The 25499-nt window shown below is 38.5% G+C and overlaps 1 protein-coding gene across 7 annotated transcripts in view; it reads right to left on the reverse strand.

Moving 5' to 3' along the window:
• Window positions 1–6961: 6961 nt before the first annotated feature.
• GLCE (glucuronic acid epimerase) overlaps window positions 6962–25499 on the reverse strand; it is a 124791-nt gene continuing 106253 nt past the window's right edge. For 5 of the 7 annotated variants that reach the window (XM_017960729.3, XM_009210492.4, XM_017960730.3 and 2 more), the window contains 3 exons: window positions 22179–22777; window positions 16377–16622; window positions 6962–9383 (listed from right to left, as the gene is read on the reverse strand). In XM_017960729.3, coding sequence (XP_017816218.1) covers window positions 8359–9383; window positions 16377–16622; window positions 22179–22764 — 1857 coding nt within the window. In that variant the 5' untranslated portion in view covers window positions 22765–22777 and the 3' untranslated portion in view covers window positions 6962–8358. Of the gene's footprint in view, window positions 9384–16376; window positions 16623–16871; window positions 16959–22178; window positions 22778–25499 lie in introns of those variants that run through there. The other 2 variants (XM_017960732.3, XM_017960731.3) reach the window with 2 other exon arrangements.

Below are 25499 nucleotides of genomic sequence, written 5' to 3' on the forward strand. Positions count from 1 at the left end.
TAATAGAGACAGGGTTTTGCCATGTTGGCCAAGCTGGTCTCGAACTCCTGACCTCAAGTGATCCGCCCGCCTTGGCCTCCCAAAGTGCTGGGATTACAGGCATGAGCCATCACACCCCACAAAAACCATATTTTTAAAAATTAAAATAAGCTCTAGATAAGACAACCAGGCAACATGTAGACAGGCCTTTGGGTGGGTTCCTGTTGGTGAGAGCTCAGATGGAATGAGACAGAGAAGTGCTGACAGTCGAGGCGAAACAGAAACACAAGAGAACGGCCCCATTTCCCCTCTCCTTTCATGCCAAGCCTAGGGCCAAAGGAGACAAGACATGGCCCTGCCTGAGTGCACACCAGGAAGCTCTTTTCCAGATTCCCATAGATGTGAAGGCACCAAGATGAAGAGAATCCAACTGCAAGTCTACAGACCAGGGTTTTACTCCAGCTCCGTCACCAGGACGTTGACCCCAGACAGTCATCACACACCCACGCCGCTGCTCCCCCACTGAGAGGAGGTGTCCACTCGGCCAGTCTCTTAGGGCCATTCTGAGGATAAAATATTTCATTATTTTCATGAAATGAGCATAAAAAGTATAACATAGGAAGGTTCTTTGGAATCTCATTAATTCAAACTCTAATTTGGAATTTGTAAAATTTTAAACGGTTGCATTTTTCACAGCAAATAAAATTGTGTACCTCCCAAAGCTGTCACTTCATGGACTCAGAGAGGGCAGAGACTTCATCTCACTCATCACTGCAGCCCTTGCAGCCAGCACAGGGCATGATAACTGTTTGCTGTGCATCTGTGTATTCACTTGTGTGTGTGTGTGTATTTGCACATATTAAACACACGCTGTGTACATTTTAATTTGTAATAGAGGCAGCTTTTTGAAAGTCCACTAGGGAAGACAGCAAATAGCAGGAGAAGGCTGGAGAGAGGCTAGAGGGGTTTTTATGTTGGGTTATTCAAAAAATAACATCAATGGAAGTTGAAGAAATGGGGGCACATGCTAAAAGACTCAATTGCTGGAAAAAGCTTCCTGTATCTGCTTCTGGACTTTTCTAATCATTTAGTGGAGCAAATACCAATTTCAGCAGTTCTGATATAGAGTCCACAGATGAAATGGACTAATTTTCTTATCTGGAGAATGTGGGAGAGCTCTGGGGCTGAGATCTGCCTCCCTGGTTGAGCCCACTGTGTAGAAGGTGGAGTCAGGAGATAGTGGATTGTAGTTATTGCTTGGGGACGATGGGTCAGAACTTGGAATTTGGAGTCAGACACACCTGGGCTTGAGACCTTGTTTGTCAAATAACTAAATGGTTTCTGGCAAGTTGTTAACTTCTCTGAGTTTGTTTTTCCATCTGTGAAGTTCACATACTTCCTCCCAAGGCTGTCAAAAGGATTAGAAAGACCACCCGTGGAGTCTTCTAGCAAGAACCCGACCCACTGCAGGAGCTCGGACACTCTGGCTCTTCGTGTTGGCCATCCAAAGCTTAACCCCAGAGGAGAGCACTCCAGGCCAGTCAGCTGTGGACTCGGTTCTTTATGTTGACTAGTTACGACTCGTGACAGGAACAGGTCTCATCTTTGCTTTTGGCAGGTAGCACAATTAGTAGGAAGGTGTTCAATAAATACGTAGTGAAAATAACTGCATGAGCTTCAACAAGCTCCTTAACCCATTTATGCCAGAGGTTACAATTTTTTGAATTTTTGCATGAATGAAAAACCGGACCTTGGCGATGACCTTGAGCAGTAGGATATAAATAACTCCCACATGCTTAGCGTTCCAATAATGGAACACTAGGCAGCAGTGTTTCCTTTTCTCACCTACCAGGAGTTGGTCTTCCAGAGTCATGGTGAGCAATTAATGAGAGTTAGTTTGAGGAGCACCTGTAATAGTGCCTGTTTCCTCTTCCTATTCCTAAATAGTCATTAGCAAGAATCACTAACCCAGGATCATGGTTTCCCGTACCCGAGGCACTAAAACCTACTACAAGCTCACGAGAAGCTGCGCAGGTAATTTCTTCTGATGGATATTTCCAGATGGAGAGAGTGCCTCTCTCTGTTGCCTGCAGTAGCTGAGAAGATAGACAGACACTTTCCCTAAGACTATCTTGCCATATAGGATAGGATTTGGGAATCTGGGGCCTCCCACTGTATTCAATTGAATTGCAGAGATTTAACTTCACTGGTGTTAAAAAGGAAAGATGACAGAATAACAGGCATTAAATTAAGATCATGCATCTTTGCTATGTGTTTGCTTAAAAACAAGACCTCTTCCTCACCCCACTTCAGAGATTTACTTCCTGCTGTAGTCCCCAAAGAGATGAACTCTCTTTACTAGATTTTCTGAACTGAAATGGAGCAGCCATTCTTATCTCAGTGATTTCACTAGGTGCTGACAGAACAGGGCAAAATCCCAGGGAGACACCAGCTCTTCTGATGTTAAGCTTAAGATGCAATGAGCTTTGTGTTGCTTAAGAATATCTTATCTAAACTGAGTATTTAATACCAGTCCACTGCTCTATTTCTGGTCCTTCACAGGACTTTTTTTCTGCCCCTTTTGCTGTTCTCTTTACTACTGCTCTTTGATGGCTTGCCTTGCAGTACTGTCATTTTGTGAAATCCTCCTAGAAAAGGATTAGCAAAATTACACAGTGTTGCTGCTACTTAACATTCAGGAAATGCAGCATACGCATGCAAGTTATCAATCATTCTTACCAGATGGTAAATGTATCTCTTTTCACCAGAAATTGAGCAGCAAACATTCAAATTCATCACCAATACAACATTTACATTCACATCCATTTTCAGTTTGACATCCTTAATGAGCTGGTATAATGAAAATCAATATTTTATCCCTATATTGTTGACTATTTGTAAGTTACAATAATGCAGACTTGGGATTAAAAAATTATCATTAAACAAAATCTCACCACTACTTGCACTTTTATATACTCTGTATGTATACTTCCCCACCCCCACCCCAGTACCCCAGAATTCTGCATTTGGAATGAGATAATGAAAATACCATACAGGTAAGAAGAAGAAAAATCTAGAAGTTTATGTTGTTTTTACCACTGCTTATATTTAGTAGTTACCTTTTGTTAGTTTATTACAAACTTTGAGAGCAGAGTTCTCTATTTACTGGATTGTTCCATGAGGCAACTGAAGTCTATGGGGTCAAAGAGTAAATTATTTTTTTTATCGAGATGGAGTCTCACTCTGTCACCCAGGCTGGAGTGCAGTGGCATGATCTCAGCTCATTGCAACCTCTCCCTCCAGGGTTCAAGTGATTCTCCTGGCTCACCCTCCTGAGTAGCTGGGATTATAGGCATGCACCACCACACACCTGATTGTTTTGTATTTTGAGTAGAGATGGGGTTTCACCATGTTGCCCAGGCTGGTCTTGAACTCCTGACCTCAGGTGATCCGCCCACTTCAGCCTCCCAAAGTGCTGGGATTACAAGTGTGAGCCACCACACCTGGCCTGAGTAAATTCTTGATGCTCTAATGGCTGAGCCAGGGAGCTCTGTATTCTGAGTCCCAAGTCTAGATTTCTGCCCAACTAATGTCTCCTTGAGATTTGAGTTTTGTCCTTCAATGATCATCATCAAATTAAATGGCAACACTTTGAGTGGTTGTTACTGACTTGTGTCCCCCTCACCACTCACATGTTAAGTCCTAACTCCCCGGCATCTCAGAATGTGACTGTATTTACAGACAGGCCTTAAGTAATTAAGGTAAAATGAGGTCATATGAGTGGGCCCCAGACACAGAGAACACAGTTGGAGAGACAACCTTGAGACACAGCAATAAGGCACCATCTGAAAGACATGTGAGAGGTCTTGGAAGAAACCAAACCTACCAACATCTTAATCTTGGACTTCAAGCCTCCAGAATTGTGAGAAGAATAAATTTCTGGTGTAAGCCACCCAGTCTGTGGTATTCATTACAGCAGCTCTAGCAAGTTAATACAATAGGGTCCAGATTGGAGGAAAATGCAGAATTTACACTGTATTTTCCTCTATAATGGAGACATGTTATTAATTAGGGCTCATCTGTTGCAAGTAACAGAAACTAAATCCAGCCAAGTTCAGCAAACGTAAGAATTTATCTTAAGGATACAGTAGTATCTCACGGAACCTGAGAGGCATACAGCTGGCCTCATAAGGGCATTGGATCCAGGGCCTGGAGCATTGTCAAGATTCTGTTTTTTCAACTCTGCTTTTCACTGTGTATCTGCTTTAGTTTTTTAATCCATCCCATTTTGAATTCCTGGAAAAGACTGATTGGCCAGCCAGCTTGAGTGAGGGGGATTAGCCCCTCATCTAAGTCATGCCAGAGGAGGCAGGGTCACAAGGCACACAGTGGCCGCCAGAGCCTGTGGCTATGAAGGGAAGGAGCACTCATCAGACTACCAAGTAAGTTCTCTGGAGTATGGAGGGCCCACCCCCTCTCAAGGGCAACGGGGAGATGAACATGAGATGCTCAGTGCACTAAGGCAGAACAGCCAAAATATTAACAGTTTGGCTACAAGCAGCAAAATCAAAGCAAGAGCAGCTGGAGAGCTCATTCAGCCCAAGACTGCTTGCAACCTTATGGCCATTTCTCAACTGAAGACGGTGGAGAAGGAAAAGCTGCCAAGAATGTTGATTAGTAGCCTGTCAAAATCTGTGCACCCATCAGCTGGAAAAAGTTGATTGGTGATCAATTGTAATTCCATTATATAAATGGTGCAGAATGTTCATAATCCAAAAAATACTGTGCAATGAAACATAACATGAAGCCAGACTCTGGTCTCTGGTTTTCTCTGTTTGGGAGGTTAATTCATTATTCTCTGAGAAGGAGGTAAACATTAAATAATGCTAATCGCTCTGAAGAAGTAAAGAAAATATATGAGGGACAAACTCTCACATAAATCTAAATAAAAAATGGTTACCCAGTCTGAATGAGCGTGGGAAAGGCCATCCTCTCACCTGGCATGGGCACCTGTTTTTGCTCAGGTTACTCTCTCTCGTCTTCCACCTGGACTCCACCCCTGGAACACCAGTTGAGGCTCTGTCTCTTCCCTAACACCTTCCCTGAGCACACAATTTAGCATTTTATTTTTCTTAAAGTGTTTAGTATACACTGTGTTCCCCCTTGTAGGCTAAGGCTCCTTAGGATTAAAGCCCATGTATACTATTTGTTCCCACACATTGTCTGACAGGGCTTGGTATGCCTTTGATGAACTACATTTGTTGTCTTGACTTCTGGTCACGGGTTGAACAGGAAATGGTCAGAAATCTGCTTGCTGGGCTCAAATAACCTTCTTAGAATAATTTGAGAAGCAAGAGAAATATCCAGGTATATTCTTTTTAAGATAAAAACTTTATTTTACAATTTTATAAAGCGGCTTTACATTAAGCACAAACAATCCATTTACTTTGTATAGAAACAAAATACCTTTCCATCTGCAAAAAATCAAGTTTTGCTGTATATAAAACTAACATGTGCACATTGTGCTTAAACTGCAAAGTCTGTACAGCTTTACAAAGGACTACCCTTCAGAAGGGCATCCTGTAAACACGTTATTGCATATTTAACACATGGTATATAACCCACATGTACAGTGGAAGAGAAACAAGAAAAGCAACCACAAGGAGGATGAAAATAGCAGCTTTCAGTGAGAGTCTGCACTGAGAAAGGAAAAGGAGCCACGTCTGGAGAGTTGTGCTTGTGTCATTTTTGCATTTGCTTCTGTGCACTGGATGGTTCTTGGATGAAGCTTTTATGTACAGTAACTCCTAAAAGGTCAAACTTGACCTTCATCCAGAAACTTTTGGCTGGTTTTACAAATGAAGTAGCAATAGATGTAACATCAAAGTGAACTCAAGATAAGTGGAAAAACAAAAACAAAACAGAACAAAACAAAAACAAACCTAATACCTATAATCTTAAAGCAAAGAAAAATTTAAAGAAACAAAATAATAAAATTTAAAAATACCCTCCCCATTCTAAGCTCAGAATAAGTAAACATTTTACATAATTTAAAACCCTAGAAAATTCTGTAGCTCTTTAGAGGCAAAAATGCAATGGATGGTGTAGGGCAGTGTTCCTCCCTGTATGCCCCCAGCTCCCCTGCGTCAGAATCACCTGAATGCTCATTACAAATGCAGACTATCAGACTTCACAGGCAGATTTACCGACTCTGGGATCTGCATTTCAATAAGCTCCCAAGTGATGCTGAGGCATTTTAAAGTTTGAGAACCACTGGTCTGTACTGACAATGCTGCTATAGGCTCAACTCCTCCTCTTAGAAAATTCTGGCATCACAAGACAAATCAAGTTGCTGTTGCAATGTGGAAGGCAGTGTAAAACCAACAGCAAGGAAATCACAACGCTATTTCTAGATCAAAAAGTCTTTCCTTCTTCAGTGGAAAAGGACAGCCACATTGTTAAGGCACGGTATTTGTCACAGAAGCAGTACCATACTGTTATCATCGAGTCTCATAATCTGAAGACCAGTATGCAAACAAAGCAGACGTATGAACCATTCTTAATAATAAAAAATATGGGGAAGTAAGAAAGGTTCCCAGATTGGAGAAAGTTTATTTTGCACATTGGCACTGGGAATAAAAATTAGGGGAGACCAGATATGCTTGCTGAGACATCTAACATATATGAAATGCAAAGATCAAAAGCTAGGGGTAAGCCTAATAACTCAAAAGTGTTTTTATTGTGAGCAAAATTAAGAAGAGTGTGGTCACATCAATTGGGAGTTCAAGCTTACTTTTCTATGGTCAGTTTAATGTCTTCAGTGCAGATCTGTATCTTCTTTGCTTCTGCCCTCTTTGATGCTAACATATATATATATATATATATATGTATATATATATATATATATATGTTTTCCAGTTTCTAAGTAGTGCTTGGTAGTTTGAATTCAATTAAAATATAGTGTGTAAGCAGGTAACCTACCTGGCTCCTAAATGTGCACTTGATACAGGTCACAGATAAATGCATTGTGTTTGTCAGACTCGGTCCCCTGAAAGTGTAGGGTATCATATTTTCAAACTGTATAAGATATACTATTGATTTAGTGTACTGTCACAGCAAAATCAACATCCCTCGGTTTTATTTAATGCCTGAAGCCCTATAGCAGACACTGCCCATTGTATGGGGGCTCTGAAATCTATTTATGTGCGGTATAGGAGAATATATATACCTAAATAAAGATCTGATTACACATAAATGCAGTAACATCTCTTCTAATAGCTAGAATAACTTAAAATTAAATAAAAAAAAAAACCAATGATGCACAGACTCACTAGTTTGGGAAGCTGATGATCAAGAATGATCTTGGTAGAAAAAAAAAACTTTGCTATGATTCTTGTATGTAGTATTTGATCTAATATTTTTATTTAAAGGGGGAAAAATCCTAAAAAAATAAAATATGGTGGTGGCTTTAAAGCTACTCTCTTTCCAAATTTAGATTTGTAATAAGTTTCCGAAATAATGTCCCAAAAATATCTCTCTCAAAATATACAAAACTCCAAGGTATAGTCTGAAATAAAATACAAAATTCTAGATAGTGACAAAAAGAAACTGTCACAATGGGGGTTGGGGAGGGATACACTGATTATCAAACTTTTACTGATTGTAGATCAAGTTTCAAAACAGAAACATTTTTGTAATTTCTTGTGCAGTCAACAGGTTTCATTTTAGTTGTGCTTACATTATATAACTGTGAAGCCTGAACACTGGTTGTGTTTTTAATTTACACATTTCAAGAAAACCATAATTAAATATTCACCATATACAACAAATTGAACAAATGCAACAAATACTCATTTGCTCCCAAGAAATTAATCTATAGAAATGAAACATCTTTTTAAAAAGTTGAACACAGTCTGCTATCCAGGCTACAAGTACATATTTACTGTATTACAGCACATTATTTTTTTAAAGTCTGCTTTCAACATAAATATAAATAATCACATTTTAAAAGAGCTCCATACTAAGTTTTCAGGTAAGTGCTAGACAGTTGGCCAGTAGCAACTACTTACCATTATCTTTCTCACAAAGAGTGACTAGACTATCTGCGAAACTGTATAGGGTGATGGGCAAGGCAAAGTGAAACATCTTTGTTCAGCCCATTGATTAAACATTGTGTTCTAAATGCCACCTACATGTCTAAATACCCAACCCATGGAATGCAATTATTTTAGAAGGCTGGTTTTAAGGATCACTTATCACTTTGATAGAATCCATAAAAACCTAGTACATAACCTTTTAAAATGTGCCTATGCTCTCCTGAGACAGAGCCTGTAGTTTCTGTGTACAGCAGAGGCTGAAGTATAATTTTGGTTGTGAGCTCTAGTTGTGCTTTGCCCTGCTGCCTTTAAGGTAGCTTTTCCACCTCTTGACAAATTCTTTGAAGATCGGGGACTCATCAATGGTACTGAGTAGCTGCAACTGATTGATGTGGGTGGTATGATAGTCCCAGCGAGCCAGGTTAGGAGCGATGCCAAGCATGAAGTGACGGAGGTCATAGATGGTTCCTGAGCCAGTGTCATACAAGGGCAGCATGGCTTTAAGAGATTCCATGCCACGCTCATACAAGGACCTTGCTTCTTTTCCGAGTTTTTCCCCTGCAGTTTCTTTTAAGTCATACAGCCCAATTAAAGAATACATAAAGCCATTTAAAACAAAAGAGCTAGGTGTGGTTGGATATTCTTCATACCAGTCATGTTTATTCATAAACACAGCTTTAACTCCATGCTGCTCAGACAGAAACTTATAAGGGGCTGTTGCCCTTAAAGCTGAATTGAGGAATATATGGTCTTTTGTTAACAGATAGGCCCTGACTAATGTAGAAATGGCTTGCCCTTGCGCCATGGCAGAATACCATCCTGGCTCTAAAGACTTGAACCCTTCCCCTAACTTACGGGTCACCATAATTGGCCAGCCACCTTTCTCATCCTGGTTCCTTACTAGCCAATCACTAGCAGCAAAAAATGCAGCCATGTGGGCTGTGGTAGAGATGGTAATGTTGTCGAGGAATCCCTTACCTTTTGCAATCAACCTAACCACCTTCTTGGGCATTATTTTGGTTGGCTTGACAGCTTTTGTGTTTGAAAGACCCACTCCTTTCCTGAGGTCAGTGACCAGGTCCCTGGTAACTGTGCTCCATGAAGTTCTGGGCCCAATGCCATAGTATATATCTCTTTCTTTAAAAGCAATTAGCTGAGCATTTGAGACATAATGTATAGTGAAGAGCTGATTCTTTTCTGTGGTCTCTAGAACCACGGACACGCTTCCATTTGTCAAGAACTTGAGGTCGAATGAAATAATAAAATCTTTCGTGTTTCCCAGTTGCAAGGATACACCTTCACTGGTTTCTGCAGGGGAGAATATACCAACAGACTGGTTAGAAGAAAAGCACTTTTGTATTTGAAATCAAATTGCAATTCATCCTTGAAAACCCTGACCACACAAAATTAACCCTTAAATATTTTCAGTATCAGATCATTTGTAATTTTATTTTTTACTAAATTAACCAAAAACAAACGAAAGAATTGGTGAGTTCATGATGGCTTGTGAGCATCAGATCAAAGCTCTTACCTTTTGCCCTGTCTAGTTTATAGTAGAGGATTAAGAGTAAATGGCTAAGGTACTGTAGATCAAAACTGCCTTTTCTAAATCTAATACTAGCTGATGAGTAAAATCAATGACTATTCTAGTATACCTATTCTGCAAACAGGAAAAAAAGAAAAAGCCAAAAGCTGGCTCAGCACATAATATTGCAAGAAAGAAGCTAGAAGAAATGGTTATTATACATGAATTTTAAATTATTTAGCATTTAATATGTACTTACTATGTTCTAAGGGCTTTACATCTATTTACTCATTTAATCCCCTGAACAATTACAAGGGTAGGTGCTATTACTGTTCCTACTTTATGGATGAGGAGCTGAGACACAAGGAAGTAACTTGCCCAAGGTACAAGACTTGAACCCGGGTTGCCTGGTCTCGCTCCACAACACATTATTAATTTGATTTCGAAAATGATAGATTTGCTTTCACATACTTGCTAGAAGTGCTAACAAAATTTCTGGAAATTAAGCAATGGGCTCATGTATACAACAAAAAGTGAGAGAATGGTGGAGTGGGCAGGGTAAAGCACAGGCTTTGGAGTTTAAAAACCTCAGATTTGAATTTTTGTTCAACCACTAGCTTTGAGAAGTCTGGCAAGATGCAGTTTCTTTGAGCCTCAGCTTTTTCACATGTTAAATAGAGATAATATTACCTTGCAGGGTAATTGTGAGGATTTTAAAAAAGACAATGGAGTAGAATATAGTAATAAATGATGGTTATTATTCCAAAGCCACTGGCTTCAGAGGCTAAAAAAATAGTTAAAGCTGTTTTATCTGACAAATTATTAAAGAGCAAATTTCTCTTGAATATTTATAGTTATTAATGATGGTTAATTCCCAGAAAGATGACTTTTTGAATACTGCTGATCTAGATCTACCAAGAAACTGAGCATATTAAAATAGCAGCAGCAGCAGCAAGAATAAGAACAACAAAAATATATGTAGTACAAATTTAAAAATATTAAAGGAAAATCTTAATATCTTGATCTTTCCACAGCTTAAATGTCCAAAATGCATTCACATGTATTATCTCATTTGACACCTAATCTTCTGAAGCTGGTAGGGCAGGAATTATTATATTACATCTCCATTTTAGAGGTGAACATATGTAGGCTTTGCAAGGTTAAATGGTTTGCCCAATGCCAAAAGCTAATTAGTGGTAGAGCAGTGACTAGAATCCACGTTTCCTGGACTCAGGTTCAGACTGTGAAAAAGACAAATGATATTGGAGATGGTATTCTTATAAGAATATTCAATAGAAAGCTTCTCTTAGACACAGCCATAGAAGCAGATCTCTGCTTTGCAGAATCCTTGAAAAAATCTTTAGTGTGTCACCAGGAGCAAAGATCAGAAATGTGAACTGGGCTGGGCACAACTGGTCACACTCAGCAGTTTGGGAGGCCAAGGCAGGAGGACTGCTTGAAGTGAGGAGCTTGAGACCAGTCTGGCCAAGAAAGCAAGATCCTAACTCTACAAAAAATACAATAAAATAGCCAAGTGCAGTGGCATGTGTCTGTAGTCCTAGGTACTTGGGAGGCTAAGGTGGGAGGATTGCTTGAGCCCAGGAGTTTGAGGCTGAAGTGAGCTATGATCACACCACTCTCATTCTGGGTGACAGAACAAGACTCTGTCTCTTAAAAAAAAAGAAAAAGGGAAAAATAAATGTGAACTGATGATAGTGTATACTTGGAGGGCATCAGTATGTTGAGTTGATCATTTAACTCTTGTAACACTGGACTCTAGCAGTATGGTTATATTTGGCCCAAGGCTCTTAATTACTTCATTGGATGGAACAGACAATTCTGAAAGTTGTATCAAGAATGAGAACATCCTCATAGACTTATGCATCAAACAATGCTCTGAGTAACTTAACAGAAAAAATTATTTCAGAAGTAAACTTCTAATACAGTAAAAAATCCATTTTATCTGGCAAAATGTCAACATGTACTCTCTCTCTTAACTAGCATTTTTCTGCATCTATAGTAAAATGGGATCTGAAGTTCAGGACAACGTCCCTGAAACATTGTAGGATTCTGAATTGACTTATGAACCACTCAAGATTAAATTATATTCAGTGGAGCAAACTATCTTGAGTGCTACTTATTTTTTCATTCTCATCAGATGGGATTATTAACTATGACATCTATTCTGGCCAAAGTGGGTAACAATGACCCATCTTTAGAAATCCAAGTGTGAGGAAGCTGGAAGAGTACCCATTTCCTCCCAGAATTTCAGAAGCTGAAAGAGTACCCATTTCCTCCCAGAATTTCAATTTTATTTACACAAATGTAATGAAATGACATGGTTTAATCAGTCACCTTATGTCTTCATATGACAAACCAGTCCAAAGAACTCAGTAATGAACAATGTCAAGGGATGTAATCTTTTAAAAAGCCAATGTATTAATTTCCCAAAGACTGTAACACCAGCAGAGGGGGTTACTGAGTCATCCAGGAGAAGTGACAGAAGTCACAATCCTCAAATTAACCAACCAACAATTATAATCTTCACAACAATCTTACAAATCGTTTAATTCCCATTTTATAGATACACAGAGGAGGTTAAATAACCTCCTGGCATCATTCAGGAGGATCTGAATGGGAGCAAATGGGATGGTGGCAACCAGTTTGGCAATGTAACAGGTAAGGTTCTGAGCTCTACTGGAAGTACTAGGCTATCTGAAGATTCCTCCTTCAAATCTAATAGAAAGTTTTGTTTTTTTATTGTTTGAAGCCCATGACCCATCCTCTCCTGACCAGTTATTCCCAGGAGTTACCGTAACTGTTTATTTTTGGTATATGTGACACATATACATGCACTTTAGGCAATAAAGGATGATCAACATTTAAGAATACTTTTGACATTGGTCTTAGCAATGATTGTTTAGATTTGACATCAAATGTACAAGCAAAAGGGGCACAAGCAAACAAGTGGGACTACATCAAACTGAAAAGCTTTTGCACAGCAAGGGAAACAATCAACAAAATGAAAAGCAACCTATAGAACAGGTGAGAATATGTACAAGTATATATCTTATAAGAGGTTAATATCCAAAATCTATCAGGAACTTATATAAATAGCAAAAAAAAAAAAATCTGATTAAAAAATAAGCAAATGATCTGAATAGGCACTTTTTCAAAGAAGATATATGAGTGGCCAAAAGGTATATAAAAAGGTGCTCAACATCATTAATCACCAAGGAAATAAATGCAAAGCAAAACCACAATGATATATCATCACCTTACACCTGTTGGGATGACTATCATCAAAAAGGGAAGAGATAAGAAGTACTGGTAACGATGTGGAGAAAGGGGAACCCTTGTGCACTTTGGGTGGGAAAGTAAATTGGCATAGTCATTAGGAAACAGAATGGAGGTTCCTCAAAAAATCAAAAATAGAACTACCAATGATCCATCAATCCCACTTCCTGGTATATACCCCAAGGAAAGGAAATCAATTATCTCAAAAAGAGAGATATCTGTACTCCTGTGTTCTTTGCAGCATTATTCACAATAGCCAAGGCATGGGAGCAACCTAAGTGTCTAGTATGGATAAACAAAGAAAACATGGTGTATATGTGTGTGTGTGTATAACATATAGAATAGAATATTAGCCATAACAAAGAAGGAAATCCTGCCATTTGTGACAACATAGATGAACCCTGAAGGCATTATGCTACGTGTGACAAGTCAGAGAAAGATACTGTATGATCTCACTTATATGTGGACCCCCAAACAACTGAACTCACAGGAAAGTAGAATGGTGGTTGTTGGGCTGGGGGGTGGGAAAAATGGGGAGATGTTGATCAAAGGGTACAAACTTCAGATATAAGACGAGTAAGTTCTAGGGGTCTAATGTACAGCATGGTGACTATAGTTTACTGTACTGTATGCCTGAAATGTGCTAAAATATCTCTTAAATGTTCTCACCACCACCACCACCATACAAAGAAAGGTAACTATGAGGTGATGGATGTGTTAACTAATTTAATTATGGTAATCATTTCACAATATCTATGTATATCAAGGCATCACATTGTATACGTTTGCCAGTTATACCTCAATAAAGCTGGGGAAAAAAAGAAGAGCCTTTAAATCACTGTTTCATATCCAACAAAAACTGTTATCAATCCATTCATTTAATCAACAGATTTACTATGTAGCATGAGCAGAGGCCCTACTCAAAATCTTGAGAAACACCGAGAGAAAGAAGAATCAGGCAGAAGAAGAGAAGCTCCCAAGAAGCCTGAGCAAGAATGGCTACAGAGATAGGAGAAAGTGAGGTCATGGAAATCAAATGAAAAGTGTGCTTGGGGAAAGGGAAAGCTAATTTAATTTGATAGAGTAGGACAGGCCTAAAGTTTCAATTCATTCAATTTTAAAATTAGAAAAAGGAAAACATTACTCAACAAATAAGCAAATAAACAACAAAAATATGCTGCAGAACCTATTATATGACTCTTTACCCATATTTGATTTTATCCCCTTTCAGAAAAAAAATTGAAGGCCAAGAAAGAGGAAAAAAAAAGGCCAACAGCATTCAGCTTGTGGTCCTCCAGGATCTCATCTCACTTGGGCCTATGCTTTTATGGGACTAGAAGTGTTTCAGATTTTGGAATATTTACATATACATAAATATCCTGGGGATGGGACTGAAGTCTAAACACAAAATTCTTTTATATTTGCTTTTATGCAAAATGCTTTTATGTACAAGTTCCAATTTCCTCTTAATGGTGATTCTCTGAATTTATCTCCCATGAGGTCTATATCCTCTAAGAACTCTCCTTTCTCATACCTGTGCTTCAATAAAATAGTCTCACCTCTTTGATTCCCTTCCTCCACTCTGTTCTGAGCAGTAACTCCCACGTATCTCCAACTCACCTTCTCTCATACTCTTATAGTATGCAACTGGAGGTGCAGCATCCTTAGTTCAAAACTCCGAAATCTGAAATGCTCCAAAATCCAAAACTTTTTGAATGCTAACATGATGCCACAAGTGGAAAATTCCACATCTTCCCTCATGATGGGTGGCATATATTATTAAAAATATTATAAGAAGTTACCCTCAGGCTATGTGTATAGCATATGAAATGTAAAAGAATTTTGTGTTTAGACTTCAGTTCCATCCCCAGGATATTTATGTATATGTAAATATTCCAAAATCTGAAACACTTCTAGTCCCAAGCATTTCAGATAAGGGATACTCAACCTGTACATGCACACACAGAATTCCATTCCCAGCTAGCACGCTTCCACCAACAGGGAGTTCCAACTTAGAATAGCTGTGTCCCACTCACAGACTGGCTGTTAGAGACAGAGTTCTCTCCTCTATATGCTTAAAATCATCTTAGGAAGTAGTTTTATCTCCAGCTACTGGCTACAGAATGAGGGGCTAAGGTGAAGATCCCTCACTTAAGATGTGGGAACCTATCTTTTGTATTACTCAGAGCACCCAAAAGTGCACAATGAAATCTGTTGCTCTAAACAGGACAGAGTTCAAAAGACTGTCCTAGAAAACCTTCTAAACACTCAAGAAGATCAAGGTGAGGGCTGCTGATTCCACCCTAATCCAGACAACCATTATTAACTGGTGCAAAAATAAGTTTGTTGAGTGCACCCAAAAGTTCTTTTGCATAGTCTAATCATTTCCTGTTGCAATAACCTCTTAGGTATCACAACCTAAATATTCTTAAACATTCAGTTGTACTTTCTCATTCAGCCAAACCTGTTGTTTACAATAAGCAAAGATGCTCTGTGTACCAGAATATCACAGAATGCCATGGGAAAAAAGGAGTTCTAGTCACAGAACAAAAAGTAAAGGTCATCTATTATTTGCACTGCATTCAGTACTCATAAATTCATTACTTAAGGCTATCTAGAATGAGTAGGTTTGTATTGTGGCTTTCAGGGTCTATAAATTACACAGTCATCAATGAAGAAGAAGAAAATACAGAAGAGGTCTTATAACCTTTCCTCTCTTTTCATTTACCATCGGCAAGATTGGTGGGAGGGTGGAACAAGTTCTGTACTTGACAACATTCCCCCAAAGAGAATTAGCCTGCGGTGCTAACTAAAATTATTTCATTGTCTTCTTAAGTAATGGACTCATTAATTCTCATTGATATTGATTAGTGCAGGAAAATGCATTAGATTCTAATTAATGAGACTGTCTTAGTAAAAGGGGAAATGCTGCATAAAGTTAATTTTTGTAAATTATTTTATTAATGAAAATGGCTTTACATGAAGTTTGAGATAATCTACTACATTAACACATTCCAATATGGGAAACAGGCCTCTTTGGTAATGCTGTATTATCCTGAAAAAATTAAAAGCTATTGGCAAAGGGTAGGCAAAGGAAAGGATGGCTGTCTCCTTAAAACCATTCTATTTACTGCAAAAGTTTAAAAATTAAACTATACTGTACTGAAATACTAAATGGAGGAACTTCTTTCCTATTGGATATAGACCCCTGGAGGCAGGTATACATTGTGCAGTAACCCGGACCTTACCATTCAATCTATGGCTTGGCTCTTTACATAGTAAATATTCCTTTTTATAACCTTGACTTTTTAGCTCTATCTTTTTTAGAGATTTCACTGGGGTGACACCATTTGTTGCTTTATATATGTAACATAAAGGGTCTGCTTATGTGTTTTTTAAACCATATTAAAATTTTAAGGGAATATCAGGGTCCCATAAACCAACATAAAATTAGCAGGCACATATAACACATAACTTACCTGGTGCAATAAACTGTTTGACATTGGTGAATCTAGACTTATCAGCCACATTAGCCATAAAGCAGCCCTTTGGCACAGTCCAGTCATTAGGCTTGTTGTTTTTGTCTCTGTCTTCTGCTGTTTCATATACCTCTATGTGAGGAGGTTTCTCAGTTAGATTCTTGCTGTAATGACTTAACCCATACTGTGCAATCTGGATTGGATAGAAATAGCCTTGAGGTCCCCATTGTGTAGATAATGGCACACCTATAAAATAGAGAAACAAAATGAATAATCATATCAAGACATTTACAAGCCTATTCCTAATACCACTCCTCACTGATTTACTTCTGGGGAATCTTACAGGGTTATCAGGAAGTTGTGGGCTTCCTCATAATACTGCTCTCATACTGACCAGATCTAGTACCAAATTAACCAGATGTGAAAAACAAAAATTAAGTATTCTTTCACTCTCATTCATTATTTGTTAACAAATAGTGCAATGCTACAAATTACCTTTTAAGGACTGGTTTTTTATGTGTGTTACTCTTGCTCATGGCTATAGATGTCACGTTTCATAATCCTGTTTCATACATTCGAATTCTGCACAATTTAGATGCCTATAGTTAATGTCACCACAGTTCTATTTTCAATATTAATCCTGAAATTTTCTTAAACATTTATACTTATCAAGTTACCACATACTCATCTTTCCCTCCAATGTCAAAGTGTGGTCTACTAATTAGGTATGTCATCTGATGGTTAATGTATTTGCTTAAAAAGCCAGTTGTGGCTGGGCACGGTAGCTCACGCCTGTAATCCTAGCACTTTGGGAGGCTGAGATGGGTGGATTTCCTGAGCTCAGGAGTTTGAGACCAGCTTGGGCAACACGGTGAAACCTCATCTCTACTAAAATACAAAAAGTTAGCTGGGAGTGGTGGCGGGTGCCTGTAATCCCAGCTACTTGGGAGGCTGAGACAGGAGAATCGCTTGAACCCAGGACTCGGGGGTTGCAGTGAGCCAAAGTGGCACCACTGCACTCCAGCCTGGATGATGGAGCAAGACTCTGTCTCCAAAAAAAAAAAAAAAAAAAAAAAAAAAAAGCCAGCTGTGACTTGGCAATTAAAATATAAACAGCTTGAAATTCTTTTTTATATCTTTCCTATTAAAATGTAATTCTTAAGAAGTGTTTTTTAAAACACGAATTTCGTTTGTATATTTCACCACAGATTCTTGAAATAATTCATTAATGGATTACCTTTTGTAAAGTTCTAAGCACAACTTTTAAATGTTTGGTATTAGTGTTTATCTTAGTAATTTCTTTCTTTCTTTTTTTTTTGAGACGGAGTCTTGCTTTGTAGCCCAGGCTGGCGTGCAGTGGCCGGATCTCAGCTCACTGCAAGCTCCGCCTCCCGGGTTCATGCCATTCTCCGGCCTCAGTCTCCCGAGTAGCTGGGACTACAGGCGCCCGCCACCTCGCCGGGCTAGTTTTTTGTATTTCTTAGTAGAGACGGGGTTTCACCGTGTTAGCCAGGATGGTCTCGATCTCCTGACCTCGTGATCCACCCATCTTGGCCTCCCAAAGTGCTGGGATTACAGGCTTGAGCCACCGCAACCGGCCAGTAATTTTTTTTTTCTTTTTTTTTTTTTGAGACGGAGTCTCGCTCTGTCGCCCAGGCTGGAGTGCAGTGGCCAGATCTCAGCTCACTGCAAGGTCCGCCTCCCAGGTTTACGCCACTCTCCTGCCTCAGCCTCCCGAGTAGCTGCGACTACAGGCGCCCACCACCTCGCCCGGCTAGTTTTTTGTATTTTTTAGTACAGACGGGGTTTCACTGTGTTAGCCAGGATGTTCTCGATCTCCTGACCTCGTGATCCGCCTGCCTCGGCCTACCAAAGTGCTGGGATTACAGGCTTAAGCCATTGCGCCTGGCCATATCGTAGTAATTTCTTACATAGGAGCTATAAATCCTACATTTATATAATATTGTATTGCTGAATCACGTATGTATTGAGAGATAAACTACTATCTGTAGTTCTAAAATTAATAAGAATCTGATGAGCACAGCAGAGACTGGGAATCTACAGAATTTTAAGTGTTTTGTTGTATATTCAAAACAATGTTTACGGAATTAGGCTACAGGTAAGCTTTTTAACATTTGTATCTTTCCTCCAAGAGGGGGATCCCCTCTGTAATTCAAATAAAAGGTAGTTTATACAACCTCATTAAAGATGACTGGTGACTACAATAATGTGCAACTAGCACAAGAACTGAGACTGATCAATGAAACCAAACAGCAGCCCAGAAACTCATTCTAGTACTCCTAAATTTAGTGTAATGACGAATATTCCATCAAAATCAGTGGGAAAAGAGATGATTCAATACATATTGGGGAAAAACGTTTAAAATTAGGCTGTGACTTTGTACCATTTGCCAAAATATAAATCAATTTAGCAGAACTAAAGAAGTTAAATGTAAAAAAATGAAACCATAAAACTGTCAGAGAAATTAAAAGTGAAAAGCTGATCATAATGTGGTATGGCAAGTGCCTTTCTAAGCATAAAACGAAGAGGCACAAAGATCCAAAAAAACCCCATAAGTTCAATAAATGGAACTAAAAACTTCTAAAACCAACAAATCATATGTAAAATGAAAAGACAACCAAATTGAAGAAATATCTTTAACATATATATGAGTATTGCTACCCTTACTACATAAGTTCACACAAATAAATTTTTTAAAAACTCCACTTATCACATTAGAAAAAGGGGTAAAGAACATGAAAATATGGCAAAAAGTATAAGAAAAAGATATCTGACCTCACTAGTTGTTAAAGAGAGAAAATTATAATATCCCTTTGTAACCAACAGACAGAAAAACAATGTTCCATGATGGCAAGAGTTGGGTGAAAATGACACCCTCATACTCTGCTACTGGAAGTAGGAGCAAGTTCCACCTTTCTGGAAAACGGCTGGCAAAAGAGTACAAAGGTTTGGCAGGTTATTTGACATTGCAGTTAATTATATTCTCAGAATAGGAATACACTACAATGAGAATAAAATTAAAATAGCAAATAAAAATTAACAATGAAAATCTGCAACATTTATAATAGCAAAGAAATGGAAATGTAGTTACCCTTTGTGCTACCAAATACCAGATTTCATTCACTCGATCTTAATTTATTATACATTTAAAAATAACTAAAAGAATATTACTGGATTGTTTGTAACACAAATAAAGGATAAATGTTTGAGGTGATGGATATGCCATTAACCCTGATGTGATTATTATTATACATTGCATGCCTATATAAAAATATCTAATATACCCCATAAATACATACACCTACTATGTACCCACAAAAATTAAAAATAAAACATTAATTAAAAAACATAAGGGCCGCGCGTGGCGGCTCATGCCTGTAATCCCAGCACTTTGGGAGGCCGAGGCAGGCGGATCACGAGGTCAGGAGATCGAGACCATCCTGGCTAACACGGTGAAATCCTGTCTCTACTAAAAATACAAAAAATTAGCTCAGCATGGTAGCAGGCGCCTGTAGTCCCAGCTACTTGGGAGGCTGAGGCAGGAGAACGGCGTGAATCCAGGAGGCGGAGCTTGCAGTGAGCCGAGATCGCGTCACTGCATTCCAGCCTGGGCAACAGACCGAGACTCCATCTCAAAAAAAAAAGAACCATAAAAAACCTGGGAATGACCTAAGTGTACAACTAAAGAGCAGGGTCTCATACATTACATATATCATGGCATGTCTTTACTACAAATACTAGTTATTAAAATGTTCAATAAATATTCAGTGAGAGGAAATAGTCGTGTTAAATAGAAAATACCAGAATAAAAACTGACCATACAGTATGATCTGAATTTTTTTAAAAGATGCATTTCTAGTATGCAGCCATAAAAAGAAAGAAATCACGTTCTTTGTAGAAATATGGACGGAGCTAGGGGCCATTATCCTTAGCAAACCAATGCAGGAACAGAAAACTAAATACTGTGTGGTTCTCACTTCTAAGTGGGAGCTAAATGATGAAAACACATGGACACATAGAGGGGAACAACACACACTGGGGCCTACTGGAGGGTGGAGGGTAGGTGGCGGGTGAGGATCAGAAAAATAACTGATGGGTTCTAGGCTTAATACCTAGGTGACAAAATAATCTGTAAAACAAATCTCCATGACATGAGGTTACCTATATAACAAAGCTGCACATGTGCCCCTGAACTTAAAAGTTAAAAACAAAATAAAATAAAATAAAAAATATATTTCTACAACAACAAAAAGATTGGGGGAAAAAGTCAAAATATTAATGGTGGTCATGGGTACTTTTTACTTTTTTATTTTAGAATTTAGGCATCTATTAATTTTATGCGTTTAAAAAATTGCCGGAAAAAAAGGTTTGACTCTGAATATCCTTGAAATCTCTATTACTGTCCTGAATCACTGTATAGTAAATATCATTATGATTATGCTAAAATACATGTCTAAGTACAAAGCCCTCCAGAGAAAATACAAAAATAATAATAATTATATTGAGGTGGTAAAAATGTAGGTGAATCTGGTCGCTTCTCTCTTCTAAACATTTGGTAAGGATATTGGCCAGGCACGGTGCCTCATGTCTGTAATTCCAGCACTTTGGGAGCCTAAGGCGGGAGGACTGCTTGAGTCCAGGAATTTGAGATAAGCCTGGACAACACAGTGAGACACTGTCTTTACAAAAAATAAATTAAAAAGAATTAGCTGGGCATGGTGGAGCCTGGGAGATCGAGACTGCAGTGAGCCATGACAGTGTCACTACACTCCAGGCCTGGGTGACAGAGTGAGATGCCGTCTCAAAAGAAGAGAAAAAGATATTATAAAAAATTATATAAGTAGTAAAAACAAAGGAAAAAACTCCTGCATCAGATACGTAAATTCCAATTTCCAACTTGATGAATAAACACACCATTAACTTCACAGACATGGGTGGGCTATAATCCTTTGGTCTGTAGGAGTCCGAAAACATCCACATGGTCACCAAGTGAGCACAAACTTCTTTTCAGAGCAAAAAAATATATATTAAGTTTAGTTAAAAGCTTATTTCAATACAGATTTAAAAATATTAAGATCTTAAAATCACTTTATAACAAAATGAGGAAAGTAAATCCCAAACCAAGAAATCTCAAAACATATTAAGCCCTTTCCTCTGTTGTGATATACTTTAAAGTGATATACTTTAAAGTCAAATTCAATTTGGGTTTCTGGTTTGAAAAGCAAATTCCAAAGCATATTAATTGTATCCACAAGGAACTCTTACTGCCCCAGGTTTTAAAGACAATGAAAAACAGTATGTAATAGACTAGGAGTTCAGTGTAAGTCCAGAGAAAAAACATCTACATATTGTCTTGTTCTGAAGACTTGAAACCTCCTTCCAGAGATGACACTTGATTAATTAGGTAACCAGACTGCAGTGGTATATTGATGGGTCCACCGGATGGTTTCCTTTTCCCATCTCTCATAGGATTCTAGCTATATATTTTAATGCAAAATTCTGGAGAAGCAGTGCCTTTACCTTACTGGTGAGAATTTTAGATTCAGAGTTAGGTTAATAAAATAATTCTATTTGCCCAGGTATGGTCTTACAGCAGCCCTTAAGTCATAGTATCTAGAAAGCTGCCCTAGGTTCAGACTTAACCTGTTCCTCCCTGCTAAATTAGAGTGATGAAAGGTCTTTTGATAGTAAGCTACGTACTTGATGTATAATTAACAACATTTTCTTATTCTTCAACACAGTCATGCTTGAAAAATGCAAGTGAAGCAGACAGATACCAACCTTCAACCCCACTTATGCACTTGACTCTGTCTCGGACTTCCACATTGTAGCCTTCAAAAGACATAAACACACCATCGGGGTGATAGGGGGCTCTCTGTGCATAGACTTTGGAATAGCTATGAGAGAATTCAAACCGATCATAGCCATCATACTGAACCACCTTTCCATAAACATCAAAATATTTCTCAACCCAAGTGAATGGAAGAAAGACTTCGTTCCCCTCTCGTCTCCCTTTAATTGTGTGTTCATCATTTATGAGACAGTCAATTTCTTCATATTTGAGCCCTAACACCTTACTTCCCACATTGCTATTGAAGCCCCCAACAACAGGGGGAGCTTTCTGCTGTTCCTGAGGGAATGCTTCCTCAGACTGTTGTTTGGCCACATGGTTCATATAGTTGTTACTCTCAGATGCTGCTGCTCTTTTTTCTAATCCATCCACTCTGAAGCCACTACTCAAACGCCGTGGAAACTGGATTGCTTTGTCACTGGAACACTTATTCCACAAAAGTACTGTGACCAAAGTGAAGAGTGCGCAGATAATAATCAAAGTCTTATAGTTGACCCGAGCTGCCAAGCAACGCATATTCAGACCATACCTATGGAGGCAAGAAGAAAAAAAATCATGCAAAGATGTACTACCAGCATTTCAAAGGATAAAGTTGTCTTTGCTTTTTTTTTTTTTTAAATGTTGAAACAACTGTATTAGGACCATTTTGGATCAGATTTAAAATTGCAAACTGAAACTTTTCAGCACAAAAAAAAGGTAAGAGGTGTTTCCTCCTTTTGGTGAAATCCTTAGAATAGCTATGCTTCTAAATCCTTAGAATAGCATAAGCTTCTAAAGCAGAGATGTTCAAACTTTCTTAGTTTGTGGCTCCCTTGATATCTCAGTAATTTTTCACAATGCCCCCTAGGCCAAAAGAAATACCTAAATCAGTTTGAGTATCCTGTACCCAAAATGCTTGGGACCAGAGGGTTTTGGATTTTGGATTTTTCTCAGATTTGGGAATATCTGTATTACACTTAACAGTTCAGCACCCCAGATCTAAAATCTGAAACGCTTCACTGAGTATTTCTTTAGAACATCACATTGATGCTCAAAAAGTTTTTGATTTTGAACCATTTTGTATTTTGGATTTCTGAACTTGGGATGCTCAACATGTAGTTTCATTTATTAAATAGTTAGGGCCAAATAACTACTTATATACAAGTATTTATGTCCTAACACCTTAGTAGCTGTCTGAAAAAACATAGTAGACCTTTTCAAGGTAAACACCAACATCCATGTTGCTAAATCCAACAACGAATTTTTAGTGCTCATCCTACCTGACCTCCTAACAGCATAAAATAGTCAATGGCTCTTTCTTAAATCATTAAGAGTTATTCATAAGCAGTTTGATTTAGTCTCTTGTTACTATGCATGTGATTTCTTTGTGGATCTTTGTTTATCCTGGAATTCTCACAGTACCATATTTGATTCTCTATTTCAGCGCTTGGTGTGCCCTTTCAATGTAAAAACTTGTGTCCTCCTATTCTTGTTTAACGGATATAGTATCTTCTTAGATCTCTGAATATATTAGATGATTTATTCTTCTTTTTTAAAAATAAAGTTCTTTCTTACTAGTTTTACTTTTTCCACTGGCCATTTTCCTGGTTATTTAGTCTTTCATGCCATTAGTTTTTCCCACCATGCCTGGTGATCTTCGGTTACTCATTCACATTTAAGAGAGAATGACTCATTAGCCAACATAGATTTCCTGTGTTATTTTGAAGATAGTCTGATTTTGGCTAGATTGTTCCCCTGGAGGGGATAAAAAGAGGGAGCTCTGTGTGGGCTGGACATAAGCTGGCTGGCAGTGTTCCCACAGGGTGAGTGGGTGGGGAGCCAGCAGACCTTTCAAATGCCAGAAAGAAGATGGTGTTTTCTTTTTTGCTACACGAACACAGCACACACTTTAGAAGCCTTCATCTTTCTCATGCTCTCTAAAGAAAATCTGCCTCGTGTTTGCCTGGGATTCTTGCCAGCTATCTGTATTCAAGTGCAGGGGTGAAAGAGGTATGAGGAGGGGAGAAGAAGGTATAGTTGGGCCTACTGGTACTCAATTAGAGATCCGGAAATCTGTTCAACTATCATCCTTGGGTAGTCCTCCAATTTACTGTTACTGGCTTCTTCATTTCTCATTTTTAGACATTTTATTTTGGTGGGGCATCAGAAGGGAAAGGAGGTGAATACAGATTTTAAGAACTGGAAACCAATAATACATTTTTAACCCTATTAACTGAGAATAATTCATTTCATCATCTGCATTATTACTATGAGAAACCAAAGTGTGTAACAAGCAAAACTTTAGAAGTCATATAAATTGAGAATTTCCGTATATTGTAGTGGGGGCAAACTGATAACACTAAATGGCGTTTTGTTTTGCTTTTTAAATCCTTTATTAAAAACACTTATATGTCAACAGCTGACTACTCTGTCATCTATGCCTTACATTTTGACCAATTAATATAGAAATATAAAGCTTTTTATCCTATCTTTGAGAAGTGCCCTTCCTCTACTACTCAAATGCCTGTAACCCTGCTTATGGAACAAGGCTACTGATATAGTTTGGGTATTTGTCCCCACCCAAATCTCATGTTGAAATGTAATCTCCAGTCTTGGAGGTGGGATCTAGGGGGAGGTGTTTGGATCGTGGGGGTGCATCCCTCTTGAATGGCTTAGTGCCATCCCCTTGGTGATGAATGAGTTTGTGTGAGATCTGGTTGCTTAAAAGTATGTGGCACCTTGCCACACTCCCTTGGCTCCTGCCCTGGCCATGCGGCCTGCTTGCTCCTGCTTTGCCTTCTGCCATGAGTAAAAGCTCCCTGAGGCCTCCCCAGAAGCTGAGTGGATGCTGGCACCATGTTTGTATAGCCTGCAGAATTGTGAGCCAATTAAACCTCTTTTTTTTTTTTTAAATAAATTACCCAATCTCAGGTATTCCTTTATAGCAATACAAGAACAGACTAACACAGCTACCAATATGATGAAGCACATGATGGGAAAGTAAAGAAAAATCAAATTTAAAAACTTCCAATAATCTTTATGTCCAGGTTTTATTGTCTGATGCCATTTGTTACTAAAGGCAATCAGGGCTTCTTAAAGAAATGAGTAATTCCAGGTCTAGGGATGGGACACCTTGCCGCACCAGAAAACAAACTTTCAACTACCAATGAGATAAAAATCAAGGGTGTCAAAAAAGCAGCAGGAGAAAGATAAAACAAAATTAGAAAATTATTGCTAATTGCTAAAACTGAGAGTGATAGATACATTGGAAG

The sequence above is a fragment of the Papio anubis genome, chromosome 7, assembly GCF_008728515.1.
Source record: "Papio anubis isolate 15944 chromosome 7, Panubis1.0, whole genome shotgun sequence".
In the NCBI taxonomy this organism is placed as follows: Eukaryota; Metazoa; Chordata; class Mammalia; order Primates; family Cercopithecidae; genus Papio; species Papio anubis.